This window comes from Anomaloglossus baeobatrachus, chromosome 11 (assembly GCF_048569485.1).
Source record: "Anomaloglossus baeobatrachus isolate aAnoBae1 chromosome 11, aAnoBae1.hap1, whole genome shotgun sequence".
NCBI classification, from domain to species: Eukaryota; Metazoa; Chordata; class Amphibia; order Anura; family Aromobatidae; genus Anomaloglossus; species Anomaloglossus baeobatrachus.
Genome location: NC_134363.1, coordinates 15,784,948 through 15,812,821, shown reverse-complemented (window position 1 = coordinate 15,812,821; position 27,874 = coordinate 15,784,948). Strand labels below are relative to the sequence as shown.

At 43.5% G+C, this 27,874-nt stretch overlaps 1 protein-coding gene across 1 annotated transcript; it reads right to left on the bottom strand.

Annotated features, from left to right (window-relative positions):
* Positions 1-1,897: 1,897 nt before the first annotated feature.
* On the bottom strand, positions 1,898-11,662 carry LOC142256176 (phospholipase A2 inhibitor 31 kDa subunit-like). Its single transcript, XM_075327729.1, has 5 exons — positions 11,574-11,662; positions 6,134-6,247; positions 5,900-6,046; positions 3,693-3,842; positions 1,898-2,634 (listed from the first exon to the last, which is right to left on the bottom strand). The coding sequence occupies exons 1-5, from the start codon at positions 11,623-11,625 to the stop codon at positions 2,522-2,524; spliced, it is 576 nt and encodes a 191-aa protein (XP_075183844.1). The 5' UTR covers positions 11,626-11,662; the 3' UTR covers positions 1,898-2,521.
* Between the last annotated feature and the right edge of the window lie 16,212 nt (positions 11,663-27,874).

Here is a 27,874-nt window from a genome sequence, read left to right as displayed (position 1 = left end):
GTGATGGTGGGGGAGTGCTTTGCTTGTGAAACTGTTGGGGATTTATTCAAAATTGAAGGCATATTGAACCAGCATGCCTACCACAGCATCTTGCAGCGGCGTGCTATTTCATCCATTTTGCGTTTACCTGGACCATAATTTATTTTTCAACAGGACAATGACCCCAAACACACCTCCAGGCTGTTTAAGGGCTATTTGACTAAGAAGGAGAGTGATGGGGTGCTACGCCAGATGACCTAGCCTCCACAGTCACCAGACCTGAACCCAATAGAGATGGTTTGGGGTGAGCTGGACCGCAGAGTGAAGGCAAAAGAGCCAGCAAGTGCTAAGCATCTCTGGGAACTCCTTCAAGACTGTTGGAAAACCATTTCCGGTGACTACCTCTTGAAGCTCATCAAGAGAATGCCAAGAGTGTGCAAAGCAGTAATCAAAGCAAAAGGCGGCTGCTTTGAAGAACCTAGAATATAAGACATATTTTCAGTTGTTTCACACTTTTTAAGTATTTCATTCCACATGTGTTAATTCATAGTTTTGATGCCTTCAATGTGAATCTACGATTTTCAGAGTCCTGAAAATAAATAAAACTTATTGAATGAGTAGGGGCGTCCAAACTTTTGGTCTGTACTGTATATCACTCTAAGGTTTTAAAAAGGATGGTATCTATCTAGGGATGTTTGAAAACCTCAAATATTCGGCTTTGCAAATATTCTCCAAATAGGTTGCCGCTATTCGACTTAATTATTTAATCAGCCATCATGTGTTAAAAGCTCGGGTAGATCAGAGTTTTTTAAAGTTTTAACTCCTTCACTATCTTTGACTTACATATACATCAAAAGTAGTGTCATTGCCTTTGATGCAGATAGCATGCCTAGTCCGCATCTTTCTCTGATTTAATCAGCCATCATGTGCTTTTACCATCCACGGTTGGATCAGAATTTTTTAAGTTTTTAACTCCTTCACTACCCTTGACTTACATATAATTCAAAAGTAGTGTCATTGCCTTTGATTCGGATAGCACGCTTAGTGCGCATCTTTCCCTGCACATGTTGGCTGATTTAATCAGCCATCATGTGCTTTTACCATCCATGGGTGGATCAGAATTTTTTTAAGTTTTTAACTCCTTCACTACCCTTGACTTACATATAATTCAAAAGTAGTGTCATTGCCTTTGATGCGGATAGCACGCTTAGTCCGCATCTTTCCCTACACACGATGGCTGATTTAATCAGCCATCATGTGCTTTTACCATCCACAGGTGGCTTAGAGTTCTGTCCTTCACTGTTAACCTGTTAATGGTGTAATTCAAAACTTGTCCAGCAAACAACAAACCCTCGTACAGCTATGTGGAGGAAGAAATAAAAAAGTTATGCATTTTGAAATAACTGAAGAAAAAAGTGTAAAAACAGAAAATTGCAAGGTTGTGATGGGGGTTAAAATATTTTCTTTATTTTTTACTTTATTTTATAGTTCCTTAAGTCACGTGAAACCACTATAAACCATTTGACTTCTGGCATTCCTGTGATTGGCCTGCTGCATCGAGTCATTGGGTCTATGTCATTGGGTCCATGCTGCAACCGGAAATAGTGTAGAAATTACTTTTGCTGGGGAACATATAGTGTATTTCAGTTATTCTAGCCTTGAAGTCCTTGTTGATGTAAAAAATTTTCATACTCCTGGATAAGTTTATGATAATGAAATGACTGCTTAGATAGAATCTTTACACAACAGTAGTGTCACTGTCAACCTAGTGTGAATCTATAGCCAAAGTTAGAAGTTTATTGTAGGGGAAAAAAATCAAATTCATAAAAATATTTAAAATATATTATTATAAAAGTTACTTTTTGTCCATGCAATCTCGTCCTTAGTTATAATTAAACATGAAGTCATCCAGAAGTAACACATTGCTTAGTAAGTATTTATTGGAGTCTTCAAATAATCACATCTTAATTAAAGTTTTGTACTCAAGCGATTTCTCATAGAAGATACAACTCTTAACTAAAAGAACAAGAAATAATTTACGTGTCTCAGCAGAAGGTATTATACATTGTATCCCTCTTTGATTTGTAATTTATGGAGTTGGCCACACTATAACAATAGTAGATCGGTGGTGGTCCAACACTAGGTCCTCTAACTGTTCCACTGTTAGCACCTTGACTGGCGGGTGGATGTATACATTGTGTTGAGGGGCACACCGTATTCTGTAACCTGTGTAGTGGTCATAATGGAATGTATTGAGGATACGCTCCTGTTCAAGAGAACAAGAGCTGATCTGCAGGATGACGCAGTGTCCACCAAAGAGAGTACGAAGTTTTGATGTTCCTCACACCATAGTGTCTACATTCAGTTGCTAATAGCTGGAGCTAATTTTGGACCTCCACTGACCTAATATTTCATAATCTAAGGATAGTTAATTTATTTCATAAAATCCCTTAAAGACAGATTATAAAAATCATGAAAATTAAAGGTTTCTGATATATTCATTCATTTGTTCATTGACGACTCCTGGATTATGACATAATCTTTAACATCTCAAAAACTTTATGTTTTCCGCAACCCCAAGGGCGCTGTTAAAGTTGTATCTGCAGGCATCAGAATTAACACAACCTTTGACCGAATAATTCTTTGTTGGCTCTCCTGTAGACACAAAATCAGAAGACATCAATTGGTAAAATATCTGATGCCCAAATTATAAATGTTGTGACCTAAAAGGCTCCAGATTATCACGTGTGCACAGAACGTAACAGTAAGACATTTTTTGTTAAGTTTATATGTGATGATGCTTTATTTATTTTTTTAAATTTATATTAATTTGAAGAAACAACACATTTTATTACACAAATGTATATATTCAGTAATAATTATCACACCTGAAGAAAAAGACGTGAATCACACATCCCAAAATCATACTTTGATCTAAAGCCGTTAGGCAAAAATTAAAAACTAGAACATGAGGTTTCTGATTTAATATTCTGATCAGACTGTATGATGCCACTGCTACATAACGATGAACTTCTGAGTGATTCCATAATCTATGCCTTAAAGATGTGGTGCCATGTTCCAACTACCACTGCAGTAGCAAAAATGCACCAGCAGGGCAGGTGACCTGGTGCCTCACAACACCATGGGATAGGATGTTTACAGTTTTTGCATACGGAACTGTCTGCCCCCTCTGTTTTTTACTTGAATTAGCACTTATCCCATTTGGCACAGGCATTTTTAATTAGTAGGAGACAGCAAAGAGGGCATCTGCCTTTCTTGCTTTCAGTTTACACACTGGGATCTTGTGGAAGGGGAGTGTACGACTCCTTTTATGGTGTGCTGGTCCTGTGTGGAGACCATTGTTGTGGTGGTTCTGTGTCAGTGAGCGGTGGGGGTCACTGGAGCCAGGGGGCTTTACCTTGTAGCATGGTGTTGTGTGACGCACCAGGTCACCTACCCTGCTAGTTCATCACTGCTGTAACCGTGGTTGGTGCATGGTGCCGCACCATCAAGGCATAGATTAGGGACCCGCTCAGATGTTCGCGTGACATCGCAGTGGCTTCATACAGTCTGATCAGAATGTTTAACCAAGAACCTCCTGTTCAAGTATTTAATTTTTTCCTAGCGGCATTAGAGCAAAGTATGATTTTGGGATACGCAATTTATGTTTTTCCTACAGTTTTTGCAGTCAGTAAGAAATATACATTGCTCACCTGGATATTTTCCTTCTGTTCTAAAATCAAAGCATCGGTCCATGGATCCAGTGCAGTTTATCTCTTTTTCAGTCTTACATTCCTCCAAATTGCCCATACAGTAGGCAGATGGACATTTTACACCATTTGGAGTTGGATCTTCTTCAGGAACTGGACATACACAGAATTATTCTGATATATTTTGAAATTTTGATTAATACAAAGGATACAATGCTAAAAATATTACTAAAATTTCACCTTGGCTAAATTAAAATATTTCTATTTTTTTTAAACAACCCTTCTGTGGATATTGCTCCTGGTCACATGATGTCCTATTCTCAGATGACATCCACATTTGATTATATTCTGTTTGAATCCCCAGGTTAAACAGCATTGATCGTCATTTTCAGGGTTTGGTAACAGTTGTATTAATAATGATTTATCACTAATGATAAAACCGGACAGCTGGGGGCTGGGATTCTCAGGCATCCATTAGGTGCAACAATCCAAGCACTTCACCCCGCTCATCCTGATTGCCCTTGTGTGGTGAAAATTGGCGTAATAAGGGGTTAATAACAGCTCACAGCAGCCACTAAGCCCTAAATTAGTAATGTGTAGGGTCTTTAGAACCCTCATTACGAATATGTAAGTGAAAGTAAATAAACACAAACACTGAAAAAATCCTTTATTTGAAACAAAATACATTAAAACACCCTCTTTCACTACACTATTGACCCTAAAACCCCCTGCAGGTCTGACGTAATCCACACAAATGAGCTGCAGCGATGAGCGGTGACATCACTCAGGTTATTTTTGGTCACAGCTGGAGATTCCTGCAATCCTTCACCTATGACCGCAGGTAACCTGACCTCAGAGGACCTCAGGTGACCCTATTAAACTTGATGCATTTTTTTTGCCAGGAGGTATAGATTGGGTGCATGAATATGGGGTAAAATTTCATTAGTAAATTTGCATCTCTTGGCCCAAAAATGCAAAAAGAAAAAAAAAACAAAAAACGTTTTTCTGCCAGGAGGTGTAAATTTGGTTTTGAAATCCTGTGCAGACATTTAAGCATCAAATTTGTAGCTCCTGGCAGAAAATTGCACTAGAATGGTGTCAAAGCCTTTTTTTACATTATAATCATGCACCCAATCTACACCTACTCGCTAAAAAACCCCATAAAAACTGCATGCGGTAATGATGCACTTCTGCCAGAAGCCGTGGATTGGGTGTCTCTGCTAGAAGTCTGCAGAGGGTGATTATGTTCAATGATCGCATTCTGTGACTTCAGATATGTAGCAGAGCTGGAATCATCATGGGACCTTGTGTGGATTGAGGTGAAAAAGGGTGTTTGTATTTTATTTCAAATAAAAGATTTTTTTGATTTTTCTGTTTATTTACTTTTGCTTACAGATTAATAATGGTAGGGTCTCATGGACCCTCCTTATTGCTAATGTAGGGCTTAGTGGCAGCTGTGTGCTGTTATTAACTACTTACTGCCCAATTGCCACTGCACAAAGGCAATCAGCAAGAATGAAGTAAAGTTCCAGGACTATCGCATCTGATGGATGAGACAGGCGGCTGCTATTTTTAGGCTGGGGTGACCCAAAAAGCACGGGTTGGGCTTTATCTTAGCTGCATATCAAAATTGAGGGGACTGTAGGCTCGGGTTTTTATTTATTTATTTATTTATTTTAAAAATCGCATGCGGTACAACGAAGATAAGCACACAGCTGGGGGCTGCAGCCTTTAGCTGTATGCATTATTTTTGCTGGGTATCATATTATGGCGACCTTACACCAAATATTTTATTTATTTATTTTTACTGTATGACATAGACCCACAGACAGCGCCTATGATTGATTGCAGGCAGACGCTTTCACACAGGCTGGTGGCGCTTTTGATTGCCACCAATCACAGACATCAGTGGGTGGAGAAAGCAGTGCATATGCATGATGCTACTAAATGGCTCCAGAAGTGAATGAGCAGCCACGTGACCAGTGTTCAGCCGCACCGGAGACTCGGTAAGTATGAAGCACTTGTTTCAATATTATTTTCTTTATTTTTTCTTTCTTTTTTTTATTTCCCAACTTGCCAGATCCGTAATCCCGTGGCTGGCACTAAGGTAAATTTGAAACCACGAGGATCGAGACTTTTATAGTTCGGATCCACCCATCACTACTCATCAGTCATGTATTCCTTATAACTAATACCATTGTGAAACTTACGTTCATATTTTCCAGTGTTGCATAAACTTCCATTGCAGCAGCGGACAAAAAACCGAAACATCAGATTTTCCACTGCTAACGAGCCTTTGCTTCCACACAAACTTTCATTGGCACAATTTTTAAATAACGATCTAAAATTATCTCCATCTATAAAGAAGTAAATAGAAATCACAAATCAGACCTGAGATTGGCAAAGTGAAACTTTGTTAATAGGAAGAATAGATTTGTACTCACGGTTGTAAGCGTATTGAGAGGCGGTCATGCATCGAGCTCCAATACAATCAATCTTTGACTCTTTACTTGTTGTGGAGTTGGGAGAGAAGACATAATAACATTCATAGGACAGAACTGGAAAATAAAGATAACAATTCAGAGATTATATTGGGAGACTCAAAAAGTTAATATGCAAAATTGGAGAGACCAGGAATGCAATAGGGTCTTATCAAAGATAATAAAAGCTAAAAGCAAGATAGGTGCTCGCCTGTTGTGGTTTTGTGAGACACAAATGCTAAATGGCTTGGAAAGGCTGCTGCAGACCCTCCTACTTGGTAAGACAAGAAATGCTGGAAAGGAAGGGGTTGTGATTCTATGCTGCCAGTGGACAAGAAGAACAAAGGCATCATTATTGGAATGTGATTTACTTACGAACACATTTCAGAATTGCCAGACTCCTTCATTAGGACAGTCACTTTTTTTTTCTTTTTTTCAATTTTTTTAAACATAATATTTTATTAGGGATAATAAAAAAAATCAACAAATAAAATATTAAGAAATGTAAATTAAATTAATAAAGGGATTAAAATAAGTTAAAATGTATTTGTTTACATATATATATATATATATATATATATAAAAACAAATACATTTTAACTTATTTTAATCCCTTTATTAATTTAATTTATTTTTCCTAATACTTTATTATATATATATATATATATATGTATATGCATATGTATATATATATATATATATATATATATATATATATATATATTTACACATATATATATACATGTATATATATATATATATATATATATATATATATATATATTATTAAATAAAATTGTTCTGTTATTTCATTCAGACTTTAAGATTGTAGTGTACTTAGCTTATATATCGAAGATACCTCTTTCTTATCAAGGGATTTTCTACCGTTTGGGCAAGTAACCGGAATTTGTTGAATGGAATTAATGTGCAACACAGTATAGCCTTTATTATTGAAGTGCAGGCAGGTAGGTGTTTACTAAAATGAACACGGTTTGTAGTAAAATATTACATTAATAAGGAAAAAGAAAAAAATGTGCAACATTTTACCTTCACTGCATAGTACATTGTGGAAGACCTACAAAATACCCAATGTCAACTGCAAATAGGTAGAAAAACTGTGAAAGACCGCGACTAAGTGCCGAAATTAAAAAATTCATACAGTATTTTTTATTTTTTACTCTTTTAACTGAGATGTCTGTTATGATGGTGTGGTTTATTTTATTGCTTGTATGTTCTTAATCTCACTGCACTTTTCATCTTTCCAATTGCTGATAAAGGAGTTTAAAAGCTTTGGATGGAAACGATTTCTTTATTGTCAATGGAAAATTGGAAATGTGTTCTCCTATGACAAAATGATGCAAAGCATAAGTATTTAGGTCTATCACGTAAGAGACTGTTTACTTGAGATTATTTGACCTTTTTTAGTTTCAGTCTGCTGGGTGCTAGAATATTTCTAACCGTAGGAGCTCTTCTGTTTCAAATCCATGGGTTTTTCGATAAAATCTTACTTAGTATAGGATCTTTTAGTAATATAGACTAATGCTCCCATAATATTTTTTGAAAGATCATGTTATCTGACCTAAAAGTAGTAAAAAAAATAGATTAAAACTTACTGTGAATTATTGGACTAATCAGTGTAGATTGTTCCAAATTTTTCATAGCTTTGAAGGTTTGTTACGTTTGTTAGGATAGTTGTGTTCAGAGAATGTGGAAGGTAAAATCTCCCATTATGCTATAAAATCAAAATCAAGGAGTATAATTTTTTTCCCATTCTTTTGTATCCTTTGTGAGGAATTTTTAATGGCCACTTGGCGTAGTAACCACTTCTGTAGTGCACATAGCCATTAGTGTCAACATATATGGAAAATGTTTTAGTAAGAATTCAGTAATCACGCTAAAAGAAAGTCAGGTCAAGAAAATCAATGCTCTAAATATTAATAATGAGAGTGAAGATCAGACCTCAATTATCAGATTGAATCCAAGAAATGACAGTCTGGATGTTGTGGGCTGAATTATCTAAAATTAAAAAACAGGTCATCTATGTATCTGAGGTAGCTAACAATGTGTTTCTTAAAAAGGGTTGTTTCAGATGAAAAATGATTAAAAAATAGTCATAATAATTAATTATAATTAATAATAATTAAATTTTCATATGTTGGTACTATTTTCAAGTCCATCGTAGTGTGAAGTTTCTGATGGTAGATGTCCTCTAAAAAAGTAAAATAAATATTCTTAAGAATAAAGAACAGGCATGAAAGTATAAAATTCTTTTGATCCTCAGATATCTTGTAATCATAGTGAGAATGTGCTTAAAACAGATTAGACCCAGTTCATGAGGTATGGTATATTTGAGTAAAGGGAATACACATCCATGGTAAGAAACAAATAGAGATCACTCCATGGAATTTCCTAAACCAGACAAGTTAATTGTGTTGAGTCTCTGAGGTAACTGAACAGATCTAGTACAGGAACATGCATAACAGTATCAATAATATCAAATTGTTGTCATAATAGGTTGATATCCCCCCCAAAAAAAATAAAAAACCTGCAGGAATAGACTTAATAACTCCAAAAATGGAGTTAAACATAGGATAAAATAAAATTATATTTTATTTGAAATTATAATTAAAAAAAGTTCCAACATTAAATAGGATGATACATGAAAAGATTTGAGGGACTTCAACTCAGTACACAAAATACTACTATAAATGTTATAATAATGCCCACATAAACACTATACAAATATATGATTAAATATGCCCATAAATATAATAAATTAATTATCCAAAAACTAAAATAATTTATGTAGCAAGATACTTCATAAAACGCAAGTAGGCATCTATAAATACTATATTTGTTAATGTATTATAGAGGCACTAGATAAGTCTAATAAATAAAAAGATACTACAAGATGTTATAATAATGTTGCACCACTAGATGACAACCAAACTTCAATATAGGGAAATATAAACTGCTTTGGCTCTGATAGCTGTGATAATGCGTCCGTGCACAAAAACAACAATATAAATGAGCCTGCTTCTGTTATGGCCCAGTCACACTAAACAACTTACCAGCGATCCCAACAATAATACAACCTGATAGGGATTGCTGGTAAGTTGGTAGGAGGTTGCTGGTAAGTTGCTAGGAGGTCGCTGGTGAGATGTCACACTAAGCAATGCTCCAGCGATCCCACCAGCAACCTGACCTGGCAGGGATCGCTGGAGGATCGCTACATGGGTTGCTGGTAAGCTGTCACACAGGAAGATCTCACCAGCAACCAGTGACCAGCCTCCAGCCAGCAGCGCCGCATGGAAGCATGCTGTGCTTGGTAACTAAGGTAAATATCGGGTAACCAACCCGATATTTACCTTGGTTACCAGCGCACACCGCTTAGCGCTGGCTCCCTGCACACCTAGCCACAGTACACATCGGGTTAATTACCCGATGTGTACTCTGCTACGTGTGCAGGCAGCAGGAGCCGGCTTCTGCGAACGCTGGTAACCACGGTAAGTATCGGGTAACCAAGAAGCCCTTACCTTGGTTACCCGATATTTACCTTCGTTACCAGCATCCGTCGCTCTCACACTGCCAGTGCCAGCTCCCTGTTCCCTGCACTCCTAGCCACAGTACACATCGGGTTAATTACCCGATGTGTACTGTGGCTACGTGTGCAGAGAGCAGGCACTGACAGCGTTAGAGCGGCGGACGCTGGTAACGAAGGTAAATATCGGGTAACCAAGGTAAGGGCTTCTTGGTTACCCGATGTTTACCGTGGTTACCAGCGTCCGCAAAAGCCGGCTCCCTGCTGCCTGCACATTTATTTGTTGCTCTGTCGCTGTCACACACAGCGATGTGTGCTTCACAGTGGGAGAGCAACAACTAAAAAATGGTCCAGGACATTCAGCAACAACCAGCGACCTCACAGCAGGGATCAGGTTGTTGCTGGATGTCACACACAGCAACATTGCTAGCAACATCGCTGCTACGTCACAAAAGTTGTTACTTAGCAGCGATGTTGCTAGCGATGTTGCTTAGTGTGACGTGGCCTTTAGAATCCCTTAATAGGGGTGCATAAATATTACCTCTATAACATACGATGATGATGCAGGTCCCTCCACCCCAATGTACATTTCACACTGGTTCTTCGGAAGGTTATTATGGGCATTAATATATAATTTATAGCAGTATTTTGTGTACTGAAATGAAGTGGGTCCCTCAAGTCTTTTTCTGTATCATCCTCCTATTTTAATGTTGTAACATTTTTAATTGTAATTTCCAATAAAATATAATTTCATTTTATCCTATGTTTAACTCGATTTTTTGGGGGTTCATGTGGGCTCCTCTTGTTGTTAATGATATTATCAATGCATGATACTAGGTTGAATGTAAGAAAACCTATATCTGAGATGATGGGTCAGCCAGGGTTTTATTATCCTTGTGTATCTTGGATAGAAAAAAGGAACGTTGGGGTTACGTATAAAAAGAAATTAATTTCTTGTCTATTTAAAATGTGCATGGAATCAGACTGGTGATTTATCTGATGAAGGAGTCTATCGAAACGCGTCAACAAATAGATCACATTTCAGGATTTAACCCTTTGTTCTTCTTGTCTGCTGGCAGTGCAGGATGAATCCCTTCGTTTCCAGAATTTCTTGAGAGTGAGAATGTGGAATTAAGGAAAAATGGTAAAAGCATTGATTGTTATTAAAATCATGTTTTCCAAATTCGTAACCAATCACACCCAGACTTTGGTCATTGCCAACTCTGCAACCATGATCCTATAATGACTACAAACCACTTCAATTCATAAGTCAAAAAGGCTTTTTTGGGGGTAGTTGAACACAACTGGATTGAAATCCCACCAAGTACAACATCTCCAAGGAGTTTTTATGTTTTCCCCATGTTTGCATGAGTTTTCCCTACATACTCTAGTTTTTTCCGACATTCCAAAGACATGCAGATAGAATATTTTGTTATTTAGCCCCAATGAGGTTGTTGCATAGTATGATGAGACTATATAGTTGAGTAAAATGCATAAATTATGACAATATTTTATATGTTTAGTCCAATGATTTGTTGACTAAAATGAATTTAGGAATATACTTTAAATACTATTCTCAATTTATGGTAATCTATCATTTAGAACCATCTCTAAAATTGACTCCATAAAGCCATTTCAGATAAGAGATTAGTCTATATGAAACCAGTACTGGTATGAAGAGTCTATATGAATACACAAATGGACATGGAAAATGTGTATTCATGTAATATTTTAGGACACAATTAATAGAGATCTAGTTTTGGCAACAATTATTTTCCCATTTGTGCAAATACCTAATATGCAACCCTTTTATTTCTAAGAATTCTTCATGTATGTGCTGAGAAATGACTGCACCGGTCTTACCTGAGACGACAAGAGCAAAGATCACATAAAGAAAAACAACCAGGTTCTTCATTTTGCAGCTTCTCAGATTCTCTACTGTTGTCTTTACAGGAATCATATAAATACACATTAACATTTGCATCACGGGAAAGATGAGATCACTCCTATAACATTTATCACGGGTCTCCACACTTTCCAAATTTCCTTGACAAATCATTTTCCTCTTAGCAAAGTTTTGGGCTTTCTTAGGTAAGTTTCTGCAGTAATACAACAATAATATGTATAGTACAAGGCGTCCACGATACATGTCTATTTGAACTTGTCAACAAGAACAGTTTTGCTATGTTTGATTGTTTCTTCAATATACTCGAGGAGATTATATTTTCCTTCCGTGATGAATGTTGGGTGGATTCATTCTATTTGTATACACAAGCTTCTTGTAGTTGCTCCGAACTCTGAATGTAAGTTTTATTTTCTTGATTTAATTAAACCCTATTCTTATGTATTCATATTAAATCCTTAAAATGTTTGGAATTGTACGGTTCTGATACAGATCTACAATTGCAAGGACATGGTGTTAAAAGAAACAATTCAATTAATGGTAGCTGAGTGCATGCAACCTATTATATTGTCTCTATCAAGATGTAGTCCAACTATTTGCATCTGTCCTCTCTCTTTATCTGATAACAATAGAGATGTAATTAATAGTGATGAGCGAGAACTAAAAAGCTCGGGTGCTCGAGGCTCGGGCCGAGCATCCCAAGATATTCGTGTACTCGGCCCGAGCACCGAGCCCAATGTTATCCTATGGGAGACCCGAGAATTTTTGTGAAATGACCCCCCGGCAGCATGGAGAAACCCTAAAAATGTCACAAAAGTCTCAGAAGAGTGCTCAAATGACATGGCAACAGCATGGGGAAGACCCCTTGAAGCATTTATCACGGAAAAGTCACAGCTGTGAACAATTTTGTCCGCGTTTTACGCCATTTTTACGGACTCACCAGAAAACCTTCAAAAATGACACCAAAATGAATTTTCATGGCGGAAATGTCAAGGGCACATACCCAATAGTGAGATAGAGCTAATGTATGTTACTTTTTGAGATTAATACATGAAAGATTTTACGTAAAACATTGTGTGGCACTCCGATGTCCCTGAGAAGAGACGTACATAAAGGCCTCTGAGTCTAATGTGCCCATTTTGAGGAAGTGAGTCTTTGTAGTATTTTCCTTTGCCAGGGCAGTCCAAAATTGTGAGGTTCACCAATGCCCCTGCATACAGACGTGCATGAGGGCCTGTAAACCTGAAGTGCCCATTGTAAGGAAGTGGGTCTATTGTAGTATAGCCCTTAGGCAAGGCAGCCAAAAATTGGGAGGCTCCACGTTTTCCCTGGATAGAGACGTGCATGAGGGCCTGTAAACCTGAAGTGCCTATTGTAAGGAAGTGGGTCTATTGTAGTATAGCCCTTTGGCAGGGCAGCCAAAAATTGGGAGGCTCCACATTGTCCCTGGATAGAGACGTGCATGAGGGCCTGTAAACCTGAAGTGCCCATTGTAAGGAAGTGGGTCTATTGTAGTATAGCCCTTTGGCAGGGCAGCCAAAAATTGGGAGGCTCCACATTGTCCCTGGATAGAGATGTGCATGAGGGCCTGTAAACCTGAAGTGCCCATTGTAAGGAAGTGGGTCTATTGTAGTATAGCCCTTTGGCAGGGCAGCCAAATATTGGGAGGCTCCACGTTGTCCCTGGATAGAGACGTGCATGAGGGCCTGTAAACCTGAAGTGCCCATTGTAAGGAAGTGGGTCTATTGTAGTATAGCCCTTTGGCAGGGCAGCCAAAAATTGGGAGGCTCCACGTTGTCCCTGGATAGAGACGTGCATGAGGGCCTGTAAACCTGAAGTGCCTATTGTAAGGAAGTGGGTCTATTGTAGTATAGCCCTTTGGCAGGGCAGCCAAAAATTGGGAGGCTCCACGTTGTCCCTGGATAGAGATGTGCATGAGGGCCTGTAAACCTGAAGTGCCCATTGTAAGGAAGTGGGTCTATTGTAGTATAGCCCTTTGGCAGGGCAGCCAAAAATTGGGAGGCTCCACGTTGTCCCTGGATAGAGACGTGCATGAGGGCCTGTAAACCTGAAGTGCCTATTGTAAGGAAGTGGGTCTATTGTAGTATAGCACTTTGGCAGGGCAGCCAAAAATTGGGAGGCTCCACGTTGTCCCTGGATAGAGACGTGCATGAGGGCCTGTAAACCTGAAGTGCCCATTGTAAGGAAGTAGGTCTATTGTAGTATAGCCCTTTGGCAGGGCAGCCAAAAATTGGGAGGCTCCACGTTGTCCCTGGATAGAGACGTACATGAGGGCCTGTAAATCTGAAGTGCCTATTGTAAGGAAGTGGGTCTATTGTAGTATAGCCCTTTGGCAGGGCAGCCAAAAATTGGGAGGCTCCATGTTGTCCCTGGATAGAGACGTGCATGAGGGCCTGTAAACCTGAAGTGCCCATTGTAAGGAAGTGGGTCTATTGTAGTATAGCCCTTTGGCAGGGCAGCCAAGAATTGGGAGGCTCCACGTTGTCCCTGGATAGAGACGTGCATGAGGGCCTGTAAACCTGAAGTGCCTATTGTAAGGAAGTGGGTCTATTGTAGTATAGCCCTTTGGTAGGGCAGCCAAAAATTTGGAGGCTCCACGTTGTCCCTGGATAGAGACCTGTTAGGTTCTTAGTGCCTCCGTGCCTTCATTTAAAAACCGCACGTGTGTGCCTGTTGGTGGCAGCTTTCCGCTGCACTTGTGTGCGTTTTGCAAAAACTTGGATATAACGCACAAGTCTAGTGAATACACATCAGCACAGCATTGCAAAATGCGCAAGGGCGTTGTCAACGAACAAGGAAGTGGACGTGATGGTGGTGCAGGCAGAAACCGAGGTCGTGTGCAAGCTCTAATTTTGCCACAACAAAGGGCCACATCTACTCGCTCGCACGTCCTGTCCCAAATTCTTGGGGACCGCAGCAGTACACCGCTCTTGAACCAAGACCAGTGTCAACAGGTTGTTAGTTGGATAGCGGATAATGCTTCCAGTCAGATTGGCACCACCACAAACACTCTGTCTTCCACACGGTCAAGTGTCAGTAGCCGTGATACTGCACCGCACATTTCAGAACCTGATCCTCCTTCCTACCACCAGGCCGAGTACACGTCTACGGACATTACTGATCCCACACTTGGACACTCGGAAGAGCTGTTCGTTCACGTTTCCATTCACACAATCTGGCCTCTCGCCAGCTCATGTTGAAGTGGGCCATGACGAGATTGTATGTACAGATGCCCAAATATTTGAGCAGCCAAAAGTTGGCAACGTGTCTCAACAAGGGGTGGACGATGATGAGACACAATTGTCAGGAAGTCAGGATGAGCAGGGTGCGGAAGAGGAAGACGACGTGGTGGATGATCCAGTAACTGACCCAACCTGGCAGGAGGATATGCAGAGCGAGGACAGCAGTGCACAGGGGGAGGGAGGCGTAGCATCCCAACAGGCAGTAAGAAGCAGGGTGGTGGCCCCAGGCAGACGTCAGGCAACTGTTCCCCGGAACAACACGACACAAGGTGCCTGTACAAATGTTAGGTCTTCCCGAGTCTGGCAGTTCTTTAAGTTGGCTCCAGATGATTCTAAAAAGGCCATTTGCAACACCTGCTGTGCCAGCATCAGCAGGGGTACCAAAACTAGCAGCCTGACCACCACCAGCATGATCAGGCACATGTCAGCCAAGCACCCGACTTTGTGGGATGTACAACAGAGTCGAGGAGCAGTGCTTGCTGATGTCACTGCTACGTCTTCGCTTGTTATGCATGCAAGCCAATCCCCTGTCCATGCTGCCCGCGAAAAAGCCTCCTCCGGCCCTGCACCTGCAGTTGCCCACGCAGAAATAACACCATCATCAAGCACGTCCTTGTCCCAGCGCAGCGTTCAGTTATCCATTCAGCAAACCTTTGAATGCAGGCACAAATACACTGCCAACGCCCCACATTCCACACTTCTAAATGCTAACATTTCGCGACTGCTTGCGCTGGAAATGTTGCCTTTTAGGCTGGTTGAGACAGAAGCATTCCGCGACCTGATGGTGGCAGCTGTCCCACGTTACTCGGTCCCCAGCCACCACTATTTCTCCCGGTGTGCCGTCCCCGCATTGCATAACCACGTGTCACAAAACATCACACGTGCCCTGAACAACGCTGTTTCAGCCAAAGTCCACCTAACCACAGACACGTGGACAAGTGCATGTGGGCAAGGCCGCTACATCTCGTTGACGTCACACTGGGTTAATATTGTGGAAGCTGGGACCCAGTCTGAGCGAGGGACGGAACACGTCCTTCACACACCAAGTTTTGCAGGCCCTACCTCAGTCAGGGTTTCACCCACACTCTACAGCTCCGGAATGTCATGCTCCTCAGCCTCCTCCTCCTGCGAATCCTCATCCACTTTACCCTCCACACCAGTCCCAAGCTGGAAGTGTCGCGGGCGGAGGAGGGGACGCTGCGCTCTCCCACTGCTCGGGTCCGGCTGCCGCTGCTCTACGGCTGCTGCTGCTCGGTGGCTCGAGCGATGGCTGGATCCCGGGGACTCGAGCGGCGCTCATCGCCCGTGAGTGAAAAGGGGTCGTTTGGGTTTTGGGGATATTGTCCGTGACGCCACCCACGGTTGTGGTGATTGTGTGGACACCACCGCTGCTCTGGACGGGGATCCCGGGAGCCTGTGACAGGGAGCAGCTTTGTTGTTATTTCTCCCCTCCGTGGGTAGGGGGGTTGGTTGTCCCGGGGTCCGGTGATGGGGTAGAGATGGATGACAGGCGAGTTGCGGGGCCTGATGAGGTGCAGGGTCGCAGGGGCAGCGCTGTGCCGCACGGCACGGAGGTACTCACTCAGCCCAATGATGATGACACAGTTCACGGTAAAACAAGTGGCTGGATGGACGGGTCCCTCGGACGGCTGCGGTTGTTCATCCCTGCAGGTTAGTGATGACTGTCTCTCCCTGCACCTAAGTTCAGTGTTGGTAGTAATGGTTTCCCACCGGTAACTTGCTCCCCGACCTGGATATGGGCCGGAGGAGCCCCTTTTGCCCACAGGCGCTGGCCCTGGGAGACGGTTGCCCTTGGCGGTGGCGGTGTCTCCCCTTCACGGTTGGACGGTTGCCTTCTATCGGGACTTGGCTGTTTGGAAACCCTGAGGTCCCCTTCACTAACGGATTTGGCAAATTCACGGCGACACCAAGCCTTTGCGGGATCCGAAAGGCCCCTGCCAATGGTGCTGGCTTCTCTTTGTATACTGGTCCGGTACGGCCGGGTCACGACCCGTCCACGGTCCTTACGGCAGACTCCAATCGGCCTCCACTGCAGACGGTCACCACATCCTGCCAACCTTGTTGTCCTGTCCGGGCCACACACCCGGACCAACTTCAGGCTCTTTGCTGTCACTTTTCTCCTCTCTACTACTTTCCTCCTTCCACTTCCTTAGCTTAACTCTCACTGCCTGTGTTTTCCCTCCTCCTTGGTGGGTGGAGACCAACCTCCTGGCTCCACCCCCTGGTGTGGACAACAGCCCCTGGGGAAGGCAACAAGGATTTTGTGTTTTGACTATGATATGCCTGCAGGGAGTGTGGGGTGTGTAAGTGTTGTGCTCTGTGGCCCCTGGCTTGTCCAGGGCGACACAGAAGCACTGCAGCACTGCCTCGGCGAAGCGGCAACTGGCTGTGCTGAAGCTAATCTGCATAGGTGACAAACCCCACAATGCAGAAGAGGTGTGGACAGCTCTGAAACAGCAGGCAGATCATTGGCTCACACCTCTGAACCTAAAGCCATGAAAGGTTGTGTGTGACAATGGCCGGAACCTGGTGGCGGCTTTGAGGCGAGGCCAGCTGATACATGTTCCATGCGTGGCCCATGTGCTCAACCTCGTGGTTCAGCGGTTTCTTAAGTCATACCCAGAGCTGTCTGATCTGCTGGTAAACGTTTGCCGCCTGTCTGCACATTTTCGAAAGTCCCCTACTGCTTCAGCCGGCCTTGCCGGCTTTCAGCGCCATTTGCATCTTCCAGCTCACAGACTGGTGTGTGATGTCCCCACGCGTTGGAATTCAACTCTGCACATGTTGGTCAGGATATGTGAGCAGAAGAGGGCAGTTGTTGAGTACCTGCATCACCTAAGCCGTCGGGAAATGGGTCAAACTCCACACATAACACCTGAGGAGTGGAGATGGATGTCCGACCTATGTACCATCCGCCAAAACTTTGAGGACTCCACCAAGATGGTGAGCGGCGATGACGACATTATTAGCGTCACCATACCACTTCTCTGCCTTCTAAAATGGTCTCTGCTCAAAAAACAACCATGATGCATTGCAGGCGGAGCGCGATGAGTTTGAGCAAGAAACAGTAGTGGGTGTGGGTGATAACACACAGCCCAGCCTCGTCTCATCACAACGTGCAGTGGAGGACTATGACGAGGAGGAGGATGAAGACATGGAGCAACTCTCTGGCCAAATTGAGGATATGACATGCAGTCATATCCTCGGTTCAGCGTGGCTGGCCAGAGGACAGGGTAGATGATGAGGAGGAGGAGGAGGAGGACAGCATGTTCAGTCATCGTGTTGGTCAGGATACTGAAGTGATGGCTGTTAAGAGTCTGGCACACATGGCTGACTTTATGGTAAGCTGCCTGTCTCGTGACCCTCGTGTTAAGAACATCTTGGCCGACAATCATTACTGGTTGGTAACACTGTAAGACCCATGCTAAAAGGAGAACTTTATGTCTCTTATTCCCGAGGCGGAGAGGTCAGGCAAAATGCAGCAGTTCCAGAAGGCCATAGTCACGGAAGTAGGCAAAGCATTCCCCTCATAAAACGCTAGCGGCATAGGTCAGGAATCAGTGGACAACCAAGGCGTACAGCCGAGAGGGGCACAAGTCCAATCCGCCAGAGGTAGGGGAACAGTCTTTAAGATGTGGGACAGTTTTCTCAGCCCCTCACATACCACAGCCCCTGAGGTGCGGGGTAGTGCCACAAGAAATCCTAAGTTTGCCCAGATGCTCAAGGAGTACCTTGCAGATCAAACAACTGTACTCCGACATTCCTCTGTGCCTTACAATTAATGGGTATCCAAGTTGGACACGTGGCATGAATTGGCTCTCTACGCCTTGGAAGTCCTGGCCTGCCCTGCCGCTAGCGTTTTGTCAGAGCGTGTTTTTAGTGCCGCAGGTGGAATCATTACAGATAAACGCACCCGCCTGTCAACTGTAAATGCTGACAGGCTGACTCTGATCAAGATGAACAAGGGTTGGATTGGGCCAGACTTCACCACACCACCAGCAAATGACAGCGGAATTTAAAGTTTGTAACGGGAATTTGCCATGTACCTCCACTCACCCATGGTAACACACTTCTGGACTTTGGCTAATCGCTGGACTGCTCCTCTTTCTCCTCATGCGCCATCATGATGACCGTTACAATAGTTAGGCCGTTGTTTCAGGTATACCCCCAGTGGTAAATTTTTCCGCCCATTCTTTCAGAATGGGCATTACAACGACAGGAGACCCGCTCCTTTGCAATGGGAACAATGTTTTGAGGCCCTCATGCACATCTCTATCCAGGGACAATATGGAGCCTGACGCTGCCACCGACAGGCACACACGTGCGGTTTTTAAATGCAAGCACGGACACACTAAGAACCTAACAGGTTTTTAGGAGCGACAATAACTGAGAAGTCTGACACTATCAGCCAATGCTGACTGACGTATATTATTCACTAGACTTGTGCGTTATATAATAGTTTGTGAAAAACGCACACAACTGCACCTGTACGCTGCCACCGACAGGCACACACGTGCGGTTTTTAAATGCAAGCACGGACGCAATAAGAACCTAACAGGTTTTTAGGAGCGACAATTACTGAGAAGTCTGACACTATCAGCCACTGCTGACTGACGTGTATTATACACTACACTTGTGCGTTATATAATAGTTTGGTAAAAACGCACACAAGTGCACCTGTACGCTGCCACCGACAGGCACACACGTGCGGTTTTTAAATGCAAGCACGGACGCCCTAAGAACCTAACAGGTTTTTAGGAGCGACAATTACTGAGAAGTCTGACACTATCAGACACTGCTGACTGACGTGTATTATTCACTAGACTTGTGCGTTATATAATAGTTTGTGCAAAACGTGCACCTGTACGCTGCCACCGACAGGCACACACGTGCGGTTTTTAAATGCAAGCACGGACGCAATAAGAACCTAACAGGTTTTTAGGAGCGACAATTACTGAGAAGTCTGACACTATCTGGACTGTTTTAGACTGTGTACACCAGCCCCAGATATGATGAAGGCTGGTATACGGTCACCACTAGGAATGGTTATATACCCTGCCTGCCTGCCTGCCTGCCTGTATACTGCTACAATAGTCCTGACAAGGACTCTTCTGGTCACTAGCCTGTATTCCGACCTGGCTATACCCTGCCTGTATATAGCAACAATAGTCCTGAGAAGGACTCTGCTACTGTACTCCGACCTGGCTATACCCTGCCTGCCTGTATACAACTTATTGTATGTCCTGAGAAGGACTTCTGGTCACACTGTTTGCAGCCCTGCTCCGGAACTAACTATAAAGGGCCGCAAACCTTTCCCTGAAGCAGCAACCCTCTCCCTGCACTGACTGTCTGGATGGCTGTGAGCAGAGCACAGCGCGCCCGCCGGTATAAAGGCTCGGTCACGCTGTGCGGGCCGGCAAATCACTGCAATTCCACAACTAACAGAGCTGTGACATTGCAGTGGTCTGCCAGCCAATCCCTGCATGAGGGCTGGCTCTCAAAAGAGCGCCAACATGCAGGGATGAAGACCACGAGTACAGCACGAGTATCGCGAGATTATTCGGTCCCCGCCGAGTAGCCCGAGTACAGTGATACTCGTGCGAGTACCGAGTAGTAACAAGCATACTCGCTCATCACTAGTAATTAAATATTTTAGAATTCAAATTCACCAACTTCAAGGAATAAGAAGGGTCTGGTGCCTTCTCATTGGCTGTAGATATAGAAACTTGGCACTCAAGATAAATGTGAATAGTGGTTTTATTAAGAAGAACTTGTAGGACCGGGACAAGCACAGACGTTTCGGTCAAAGACCTTCATCAGTGGCATAGTCAGGTATGGCGCATTGCCACTAAGACAGAGGTGGACACCACGTTATACCTGACTACGCCAGATGCCAAGTTGTTATACTTTCTGAGGACCTCTGCACGCACCCTGATGAAGGTCTTTGACCAAAATGTCTGTGCTTGTGCTGGTCCTATAAGTTCTCAATAAAAGATCACTATTCACCTTTATCTTGAGTGCCACGTTTCTACATCTGCTTGAGACGGTTTTGGACCCTACTTGAACACCACCCCAGAAGTAGAGATGAGCAAACCGGTCGCGGTTCGGCTCGAGGTCGGTTCGCCGAACGGGGGTCCCGTTCGAGTTCGGTTCGTCGAACGTTCGACGAACCGAACTAGTACCAATAGGCTATAATGGGAGGCAATCACAAACACATAAAAATGCATGATAAATGTACACAAACAGTTAATAAACATTGCCATAACACTTACCAGTCCCCGCGATCCCTCCTGCATTCTGTCTCCTGCCGCTATTCCATCCGATGATCGTTGAATCCTCCCGGTGACCGGCACTGCCAGCAGAGAAGCAGGACCTATCGTGACGTCAAAATAGCCATGTGACCAGTCATGTGGCTATTATCTCATTGGCTACAGACTGGTCACATGACTATGACACGTCATGTAGGACCTGCGAGTGCATCTCTCCGGTACACGGTGCACATTTGTGTATCGCCGTGTACCGGCGATATGCTCTAGCACACGGTCGACTCACCGTTCCGTTAGGGACCGGCTGACACAGCCGATCATTAACGGAGATCACAGTTACCATAGCAACGCAGTTAGCGGTGACGTCACCACTAACCGCGGCTCCGGGAGCACCGTTGCTATGGTAACGCGTCTGTCAGCGTTACCGCTGTTACCACTAGCAGCACTGATCACTCACGGAGTGAAGGCTGCACGCTGCTTCCCGATTGTAGTGAGGATTGTAGTGAGGATAAGGTGCCCCAGCCCATGATGGGCTTGTGCACCTCATCCTCACTACAATCGTCACTACTACTACACTAGTGAGGATTGTAGTGAGGATGAGGTGCCTCAGCCCATGATGGGCTGGTGCACCTCATCCTCACTACAATCGTCACTACTACTACACTAGTGAGGATTGTAGTGAGGATGAGGTGCCCCAGCCCATGATGGGCTGGTGCACCTCATCCTCACTACAATCGTCACTACTACTACACTAGTGAGGATTGTAGTGAGGATGAGGTGCCCCAGCCCATGATGGGCTGGTGCACCTCATCCTCACTACAATCGTCACTACTACTACACTAGTGAGGATTGTAGTGAGGATGAGTTGCCCCAGCCCATCAAGTAATGGGCTGGGGCACCTCATCCTCACTACAATCCTCACTACAATCCTGAAGTGCAGGTTCTTCAAATTCATTTAAAGGCACTTGGAACGCTGAAATTGCTACTTATAATTTAAGCCTCTATTAAAAACTTCTTATCATCGCTGGTTTATTGGGGATTTATTGGGCTGACAGGGGGTAATAAAGATGGAGTCTCTAATGTGTCTGTGTATTTATTTCTATTAAAGTATTTTTTCTCTGTGTGGTGTCTTTTTTTAACCCTTTATTGGAGATTCTTAATGGCCGGGTCAAACGTGCTTGACATTAAGAATCTCTGGCTTAATACTGGCTAGTAAAACAAAGTCAGTATTAACTCATGATTACCCAACAAGCCACCCGGCTCCAGGGCTGTTGGAAGAGTTGGATACAGCGCCAGATGATGGCGCTTCTATGAGAGCGCCATTTTCTGGGACGGCTGCGGACTGAAATTCGCAGCAGAGGCGCCCAGAAACCTCGGGCTAACCTGTGCTGCGGATTCCAATCCCCAGCTGCCTAGTTGTACCCGGCTGGACACAAAAATGGGGCGAAGCCCACGTCATTTGTTTTTTAATTATTTCATGAAATAAGTGAAATAATTAAAAAAAAAAGGGCTTCCCTATATTTTTGGTTCCCAGCCGGGTACAAAGAGGCAACTGGGGGTTGGAGGCAGCCCGCAGCTGCATGCTGTACCTGGCTAGCATACAAAAATATGGCGAAGCCCACGTCATTTTTTTGGTGGGCAAAAAACTTCTGCATACAGTCCTGGATGGAGTATGCTGAGCCTTGTAGTTCTGCAGCTGCTGTCTGCTCTTCTCCATACAGACACACAGCAGCTGCAGAACTACAAGGCTCAGCATACTCAGCATACTCCATCCAGGACTATGCAGAAGTTTTTTGCTGAAAAAATTATGTGGGCTTCGCCATATTTTTGTATGCTAGCCAGGTACAGCAGGCAGGTACGGCTGCCCCCAACCCCCAGTTGCCTATTTGTACTCTGCTGGGAACCAAAAATAAAGGGAAGCCCTTTTTTTATTATTTCATGAATTTCATGAAATAATTAGAAAACAAATGACGTAGGCTTCGCTCCATTTTTGTGTCCAGCCAGGTACATCTAGGCAGCTGGGGATTGGAATACGCAGCACAGGTTGGCCTGAGCTTTCTGGGCCCCACTGCTGCGAATTGCAGTCTGCAGCCGCCTCAGAAAATGGCACTTTCATAGAAGCACCATCTTCTGGCGCTGTATCCAACTCTTCCAGCACCTGCCTGCTATACCTGGCTAGCATACAAAAATATGGCGAAGCTCACGTCCTTTTTTTGTAGTTTTTTGGCCAAAAAATTAAAAAATGCTTCCCTGGATTTTCCATTGCCAGTGAAGGTAACACCAAGCAGTGGGGGTTAGCAGCCAGTAGCTGCTTGGATTACCCTTAGCTAGCAATACAAAAAATGCAGCGGGAGCCCATATTTATTTTTTTTAATTATTTATTTAAATAACTAAAAACAAAATGGGCTTCCCTGTATTTTGATTGCTGGACATCACAGTGCTGTAAAAATAAATCTTTAAAAAAAATGACATAGCGCTTCGCGGTATTTTTGATTCTCAGCGCAGATAAAGCAGACAGCTATGGGTTGCCACCCCCATCTGCCTGTTGTTACCTTGGTTGGCAATCAAAATACAGGGAAGCCCATTAATTTTTTTGTATTTAAAAAATAGTTAAAAAAAAAATGACGTTGGGTCCCCCCATTTTTGATAGCCAGCTAGGGTAAAGCAGACGTCTGTAGCCTGAAAACCACAGCTGGCAGCTTTACCGTGGTTGGGGATCCAATGTGGAGGTCCCCCCAGGCTCTTTTTTTATAATTATTTTATAAATATTAATAATTACACAAAAAAAGTAGGGTCCCCTCCAAATTGGATCACCAGCCAAGGTAAAGCGGACAGCTGTGGTCTGGTGTTCTCAGGGTGGGAAGGTTCATAGTTATTGGGCCTTCACAGCCTAAAAATAGCAGGCCGCAGGCACCCCAGACGTGGCGCATCCACTAGATGCGCCAATCCTGGCGCTTCACCCCAGCTCATCCCGTGCCCTGGTGCAGTGGCAAACGGGGTAATAAATCGAGTTGATACTAGCTGTAAAGTCACCTGAGATCAAGCCCAGCAGTTTGTGATGTCATGGCGTCTATTAGATACCCAACATCATAAACTGTCAGTACTAACAAAAACAAAAAACCGAAAAAAGAAATTTATTTGAAAAAACAGTCCCCAAAACATTTCCTCTTTCACCAATTTATTGTAAGAAAAAAAATAAAGGGGTCCCATGACGACTCTGGACCGTCTAGAATATGGGGGGGAGACACTCAGGGAACGTATCCCCCATTTTCTAGGAGTGCGGACCCTTCATGTGAGGAGTGTGGGTGCAATGAATCTGCACTCACTCTCCCCGGGTCCACAGCAGCAGAGTCCATGTCGTAATGGTTGTTACCAAAGCTGCAATGCCCTGCTCATGAGGTAAGCGCATGCCTAATCAGGAGAACTACTGTAGAGGAAGCTCTGCTCACTGGTATATAGGTGCTCAGAGGTAATAATAGATAAAATTAGTGAGTAACCTCGGCACTCTAAATCTCCCAGACTAAGTCAGTAAGTCACAACGGATAGTAATGCAAAATCACTCTTTATTGGTCCGTATTAAGAAAAAAAAATTTTCATAAGCATATATGTTTTTGTCCAAAACAAGTTACAAATGACGTTTCGGCCTGAGCCTTCGTCAGATTGGAATTATCTGCATGTAATCATGAAAAATGACAAAAATCAGTATAACATAAAAGTGAGAGAACAATAACATAAACTCGAACTATGTAGAGGTACAATTGGGATGCAGCAAAAAAATTGCAACACAGCAAGAAATGAAACACATGATACAAATGTCATAATACAGTACAAGGACAATATAGTAATGACAAATATGGGGTCAGAGTAGGCTTGGACAGCTCTGGTACGAAAGAGATGTCAATCATAAAGTAACATGTGCAGTAGGTGTAGAGCTACACTATGCATGGCAGAGCTAATGGGTAGACCGACCATAGAAAAAGAACGGAGAAAAAGTGGAGAAAAAGTGGAGAAAAAGTGGAGAAAAAATGAAGAAAAAGTGGAGAAAAAATGGAGAAAAAGTGGAGAAAAAGTGGAGAAAAAGTGGAGAAAAAATGGAGAAAAAGTGGAGAAAAAATGGAGAAAGAATGTAGAAAAAGTGGAGAAAAAATGGAGAAAACGTGGAGAAAAAGTGGAGAAAAAGTGGAGAAAAAATAGTGGAGAAAAAACGGAGAAAAAGTGGAGAAAAAATGTAGAAAAAGTGGAGAAAAAGTGGAGAAAAAGTGGAGAAAAAGTGGAGAAAAAATGGAGAAAAAGAGGAGAAAAAGTGGAGAAAAAATAGAGAAAAAGTGGAGCAAAAGTGGAGAAAAAGTGGAGAAAAAATGTAGAAAAAGTGGAGAAAAAATGTAGAAAAAGTGGAGAAAAAGTGGAGAAAAAGTGGAGAAAAAATGTAGAAAAAGTGGAGAAAAAGTGGAGAAAAGGTGGAGAAAAAGTGGAGAAGAAGTGGAGAAGAAGTGGAGAAGTGGAGAAGAAGTGGAGAAGAAGTGGAGAAGTGTTTGTTCATGCCAGATGGGAGATAAATAATTTTTTACCGGCGCTGTCATTTACTGTAACGTGATAATCGGTATACGCTGTATACCTGTAATCACGTGAGCGGGGACCAGAAAAACCATCCTGAATCATGACCTCCAGGGTCTCAGCTAGCTCTGAAACCCCGGAGATTTTCTGACGCTGGGGGGCGTTATTCACTTATTTCTGCCTCCTGTTTATAAACGGCAGATCAGAATAAGGCTACATTAACACGACCGATCCATTTTTGTGGTCTGCAAAAAACAGTCCGTTTTTTTTCACGGGTGCATCCGTTTCCGTTCCGTAGACGGTCCGTATGTCATCTGTTTGTCATCCGTGTGCCTTCCGTTTTTTTTGTGTACTGCAAAAAAACTGAATGAGGGTAAATGCATAAATTTACCCAGGATCCATAGCTTCATCCTACATGAGGCGGTCACATGTTCACTCCAGTGCCATTTTCTACTGCTTTTCACAGCGTAGAGCGCTCTGGTGATTTTCTTGTGCTTGTGCACTTCATATCAGTCTTTTCTGTCATTATAATGGCAGAAAGACACATAATGTCCCACTCTCCTGCATTTTGTAATTTTGCACCCTTTGGTGCCTTTCATGTGGCACTAAGGGGTGCTTAGCTTTGTATTTAGCCAAAAAAATGAAAAAAAAAAATGACATAGGGTTCCCCCTATTTTTGTAGCCAGCTAGGGTAAAGCAGACGGCTGCAGCCTGCAGGCCACAGCTGGCAACCTCACCTTGGCTGGTAATCCAAAACTGAGGGCACCTTACGCTGTTATTTTAAATTAAATAAATAATTAAAAAAAAAAACCACGTAGGGGTCCCCCCAAAATTGGATCACCAGCCAAGGTAAAGCAGACAGCTGGGGTCTGATATTCTCAGACTAAGGAGGTCCATGGTTATTGGACTCTCCCCAGCCTAAAAATAGCAGGCCGCAGCCGCCCCAGAAGTGGCGCATCCATTAGATGCGCCAATCCTGGTGCTTCGCCCCAGCTCATCCCGCGCCCTGGTGCGGTGGCAAACGGGGTAATGTATGGGGTTAATACCAGATGTGTAATGTCACCTGGCATCAAGCCCTGGGGTTGGTGAGGTCAGGCGTCTATCAGATACCCGACATCACCAACCCAGTCAGTAATAAAAAAAAATAGACGACAAACACATTTTTATTTGAAAAAACACTCCCCAAAACATTCCCTCTTTAACCAATTTATTAGAAAGAAAAACAAATCCAGGTCTAGTGTAATCCAAGGGGTTGCCATGATGATCCACACTGTCCCAGTCAATGAAGAGCAGGATGTTCCCCATTGGCTGGGAGAGCAGTGCAGTGACCTGAGCTAACATCAATGTGTCAGCCAAGGTCACTTCAGGGGATGACAAGTGCTGCTGTCAGCGAGGTACATTACCTGCGCTGATCTCCTGCACTGCTGACAGCACCTGTCACTGAGTTCAATGACCGCCGCCTTCACAGCCAAGCATCGCGAGAGGCCAGTGACGTCACCGCTAGTCAGTCTCGGGTCAGAAGCGAGAGGTGATGTGACAAGCGGCGGCCATGGAGGACAGTGACAGCGCTGAGGTCGGGATGACGGGACTTCATCACCGCAGGTAAGCCGAGCGGGACCATGTGTGTGTGTGTGTGTGTGTGTGTATGTATGTATGTGTACATGCCGCGGGCAGGAGGGGGCGGAGCAAGCTGAGCGGGGAAGTGTGGGCTTCCTGCACGTAACTAGGATAAACATCGGGTTACTAACCAAAGCGCTTTGGTTGGATACCTGATATTTATCTTGGTTACCAGCTTCTGGCAGGCTGCCAGCGATGGCTCCTGCACACTGTAGCTGTAAAAAGCCCTGCTTTTTGCTGCTAGAACCGTTCTCGAACGTATGTAGAACTATCGAGCTTTTGCAAAAAGCTCGAGTTCTAGTTCGATCTCGAACAGCCCCCAAAATCACTCGAGCCTAGAACTGGAGAACCTCGAACCTAGAACCGCGCTCAACTCTACCCAGAAGTGCTGTGTGTATCAACTCACTTCTCATTGGCTGTGGTAGTAACTTCAGGTGGAAGGCACATGCCACCACAGTCAACCTGCAGGTCCCAGGAAAACCCAGCTTAATGAAATGATGGAACCTGCACCTACCAGAGATACTGGAACAGATTTCTCCC

Bases quoted from the DNA above. Each gene is read 5' to 3' on its own strand.
- LOC142256176 (XM_075327729.1), bottom strand. From the start codon at position 11,625: ATGAAGAACCTGGTTGTTTTTCTTTATGTGATCTTTGCTCTTGTCGTC. The intron at 6,047-6,133 runs GTGAGTACAAAT...ACTTCTTTATAG, and splicing joins CTCTCAATACGCTTACAACC to ATGGAGATAATTTTAGATCG. The intron at 2,635-3,692 runs GTGAGCAATGTA...TTGTGTCTACAG, and splicing joins AACAGAAGGAAAATATCCAG to GAGAGCCAACAAAGAATTAT.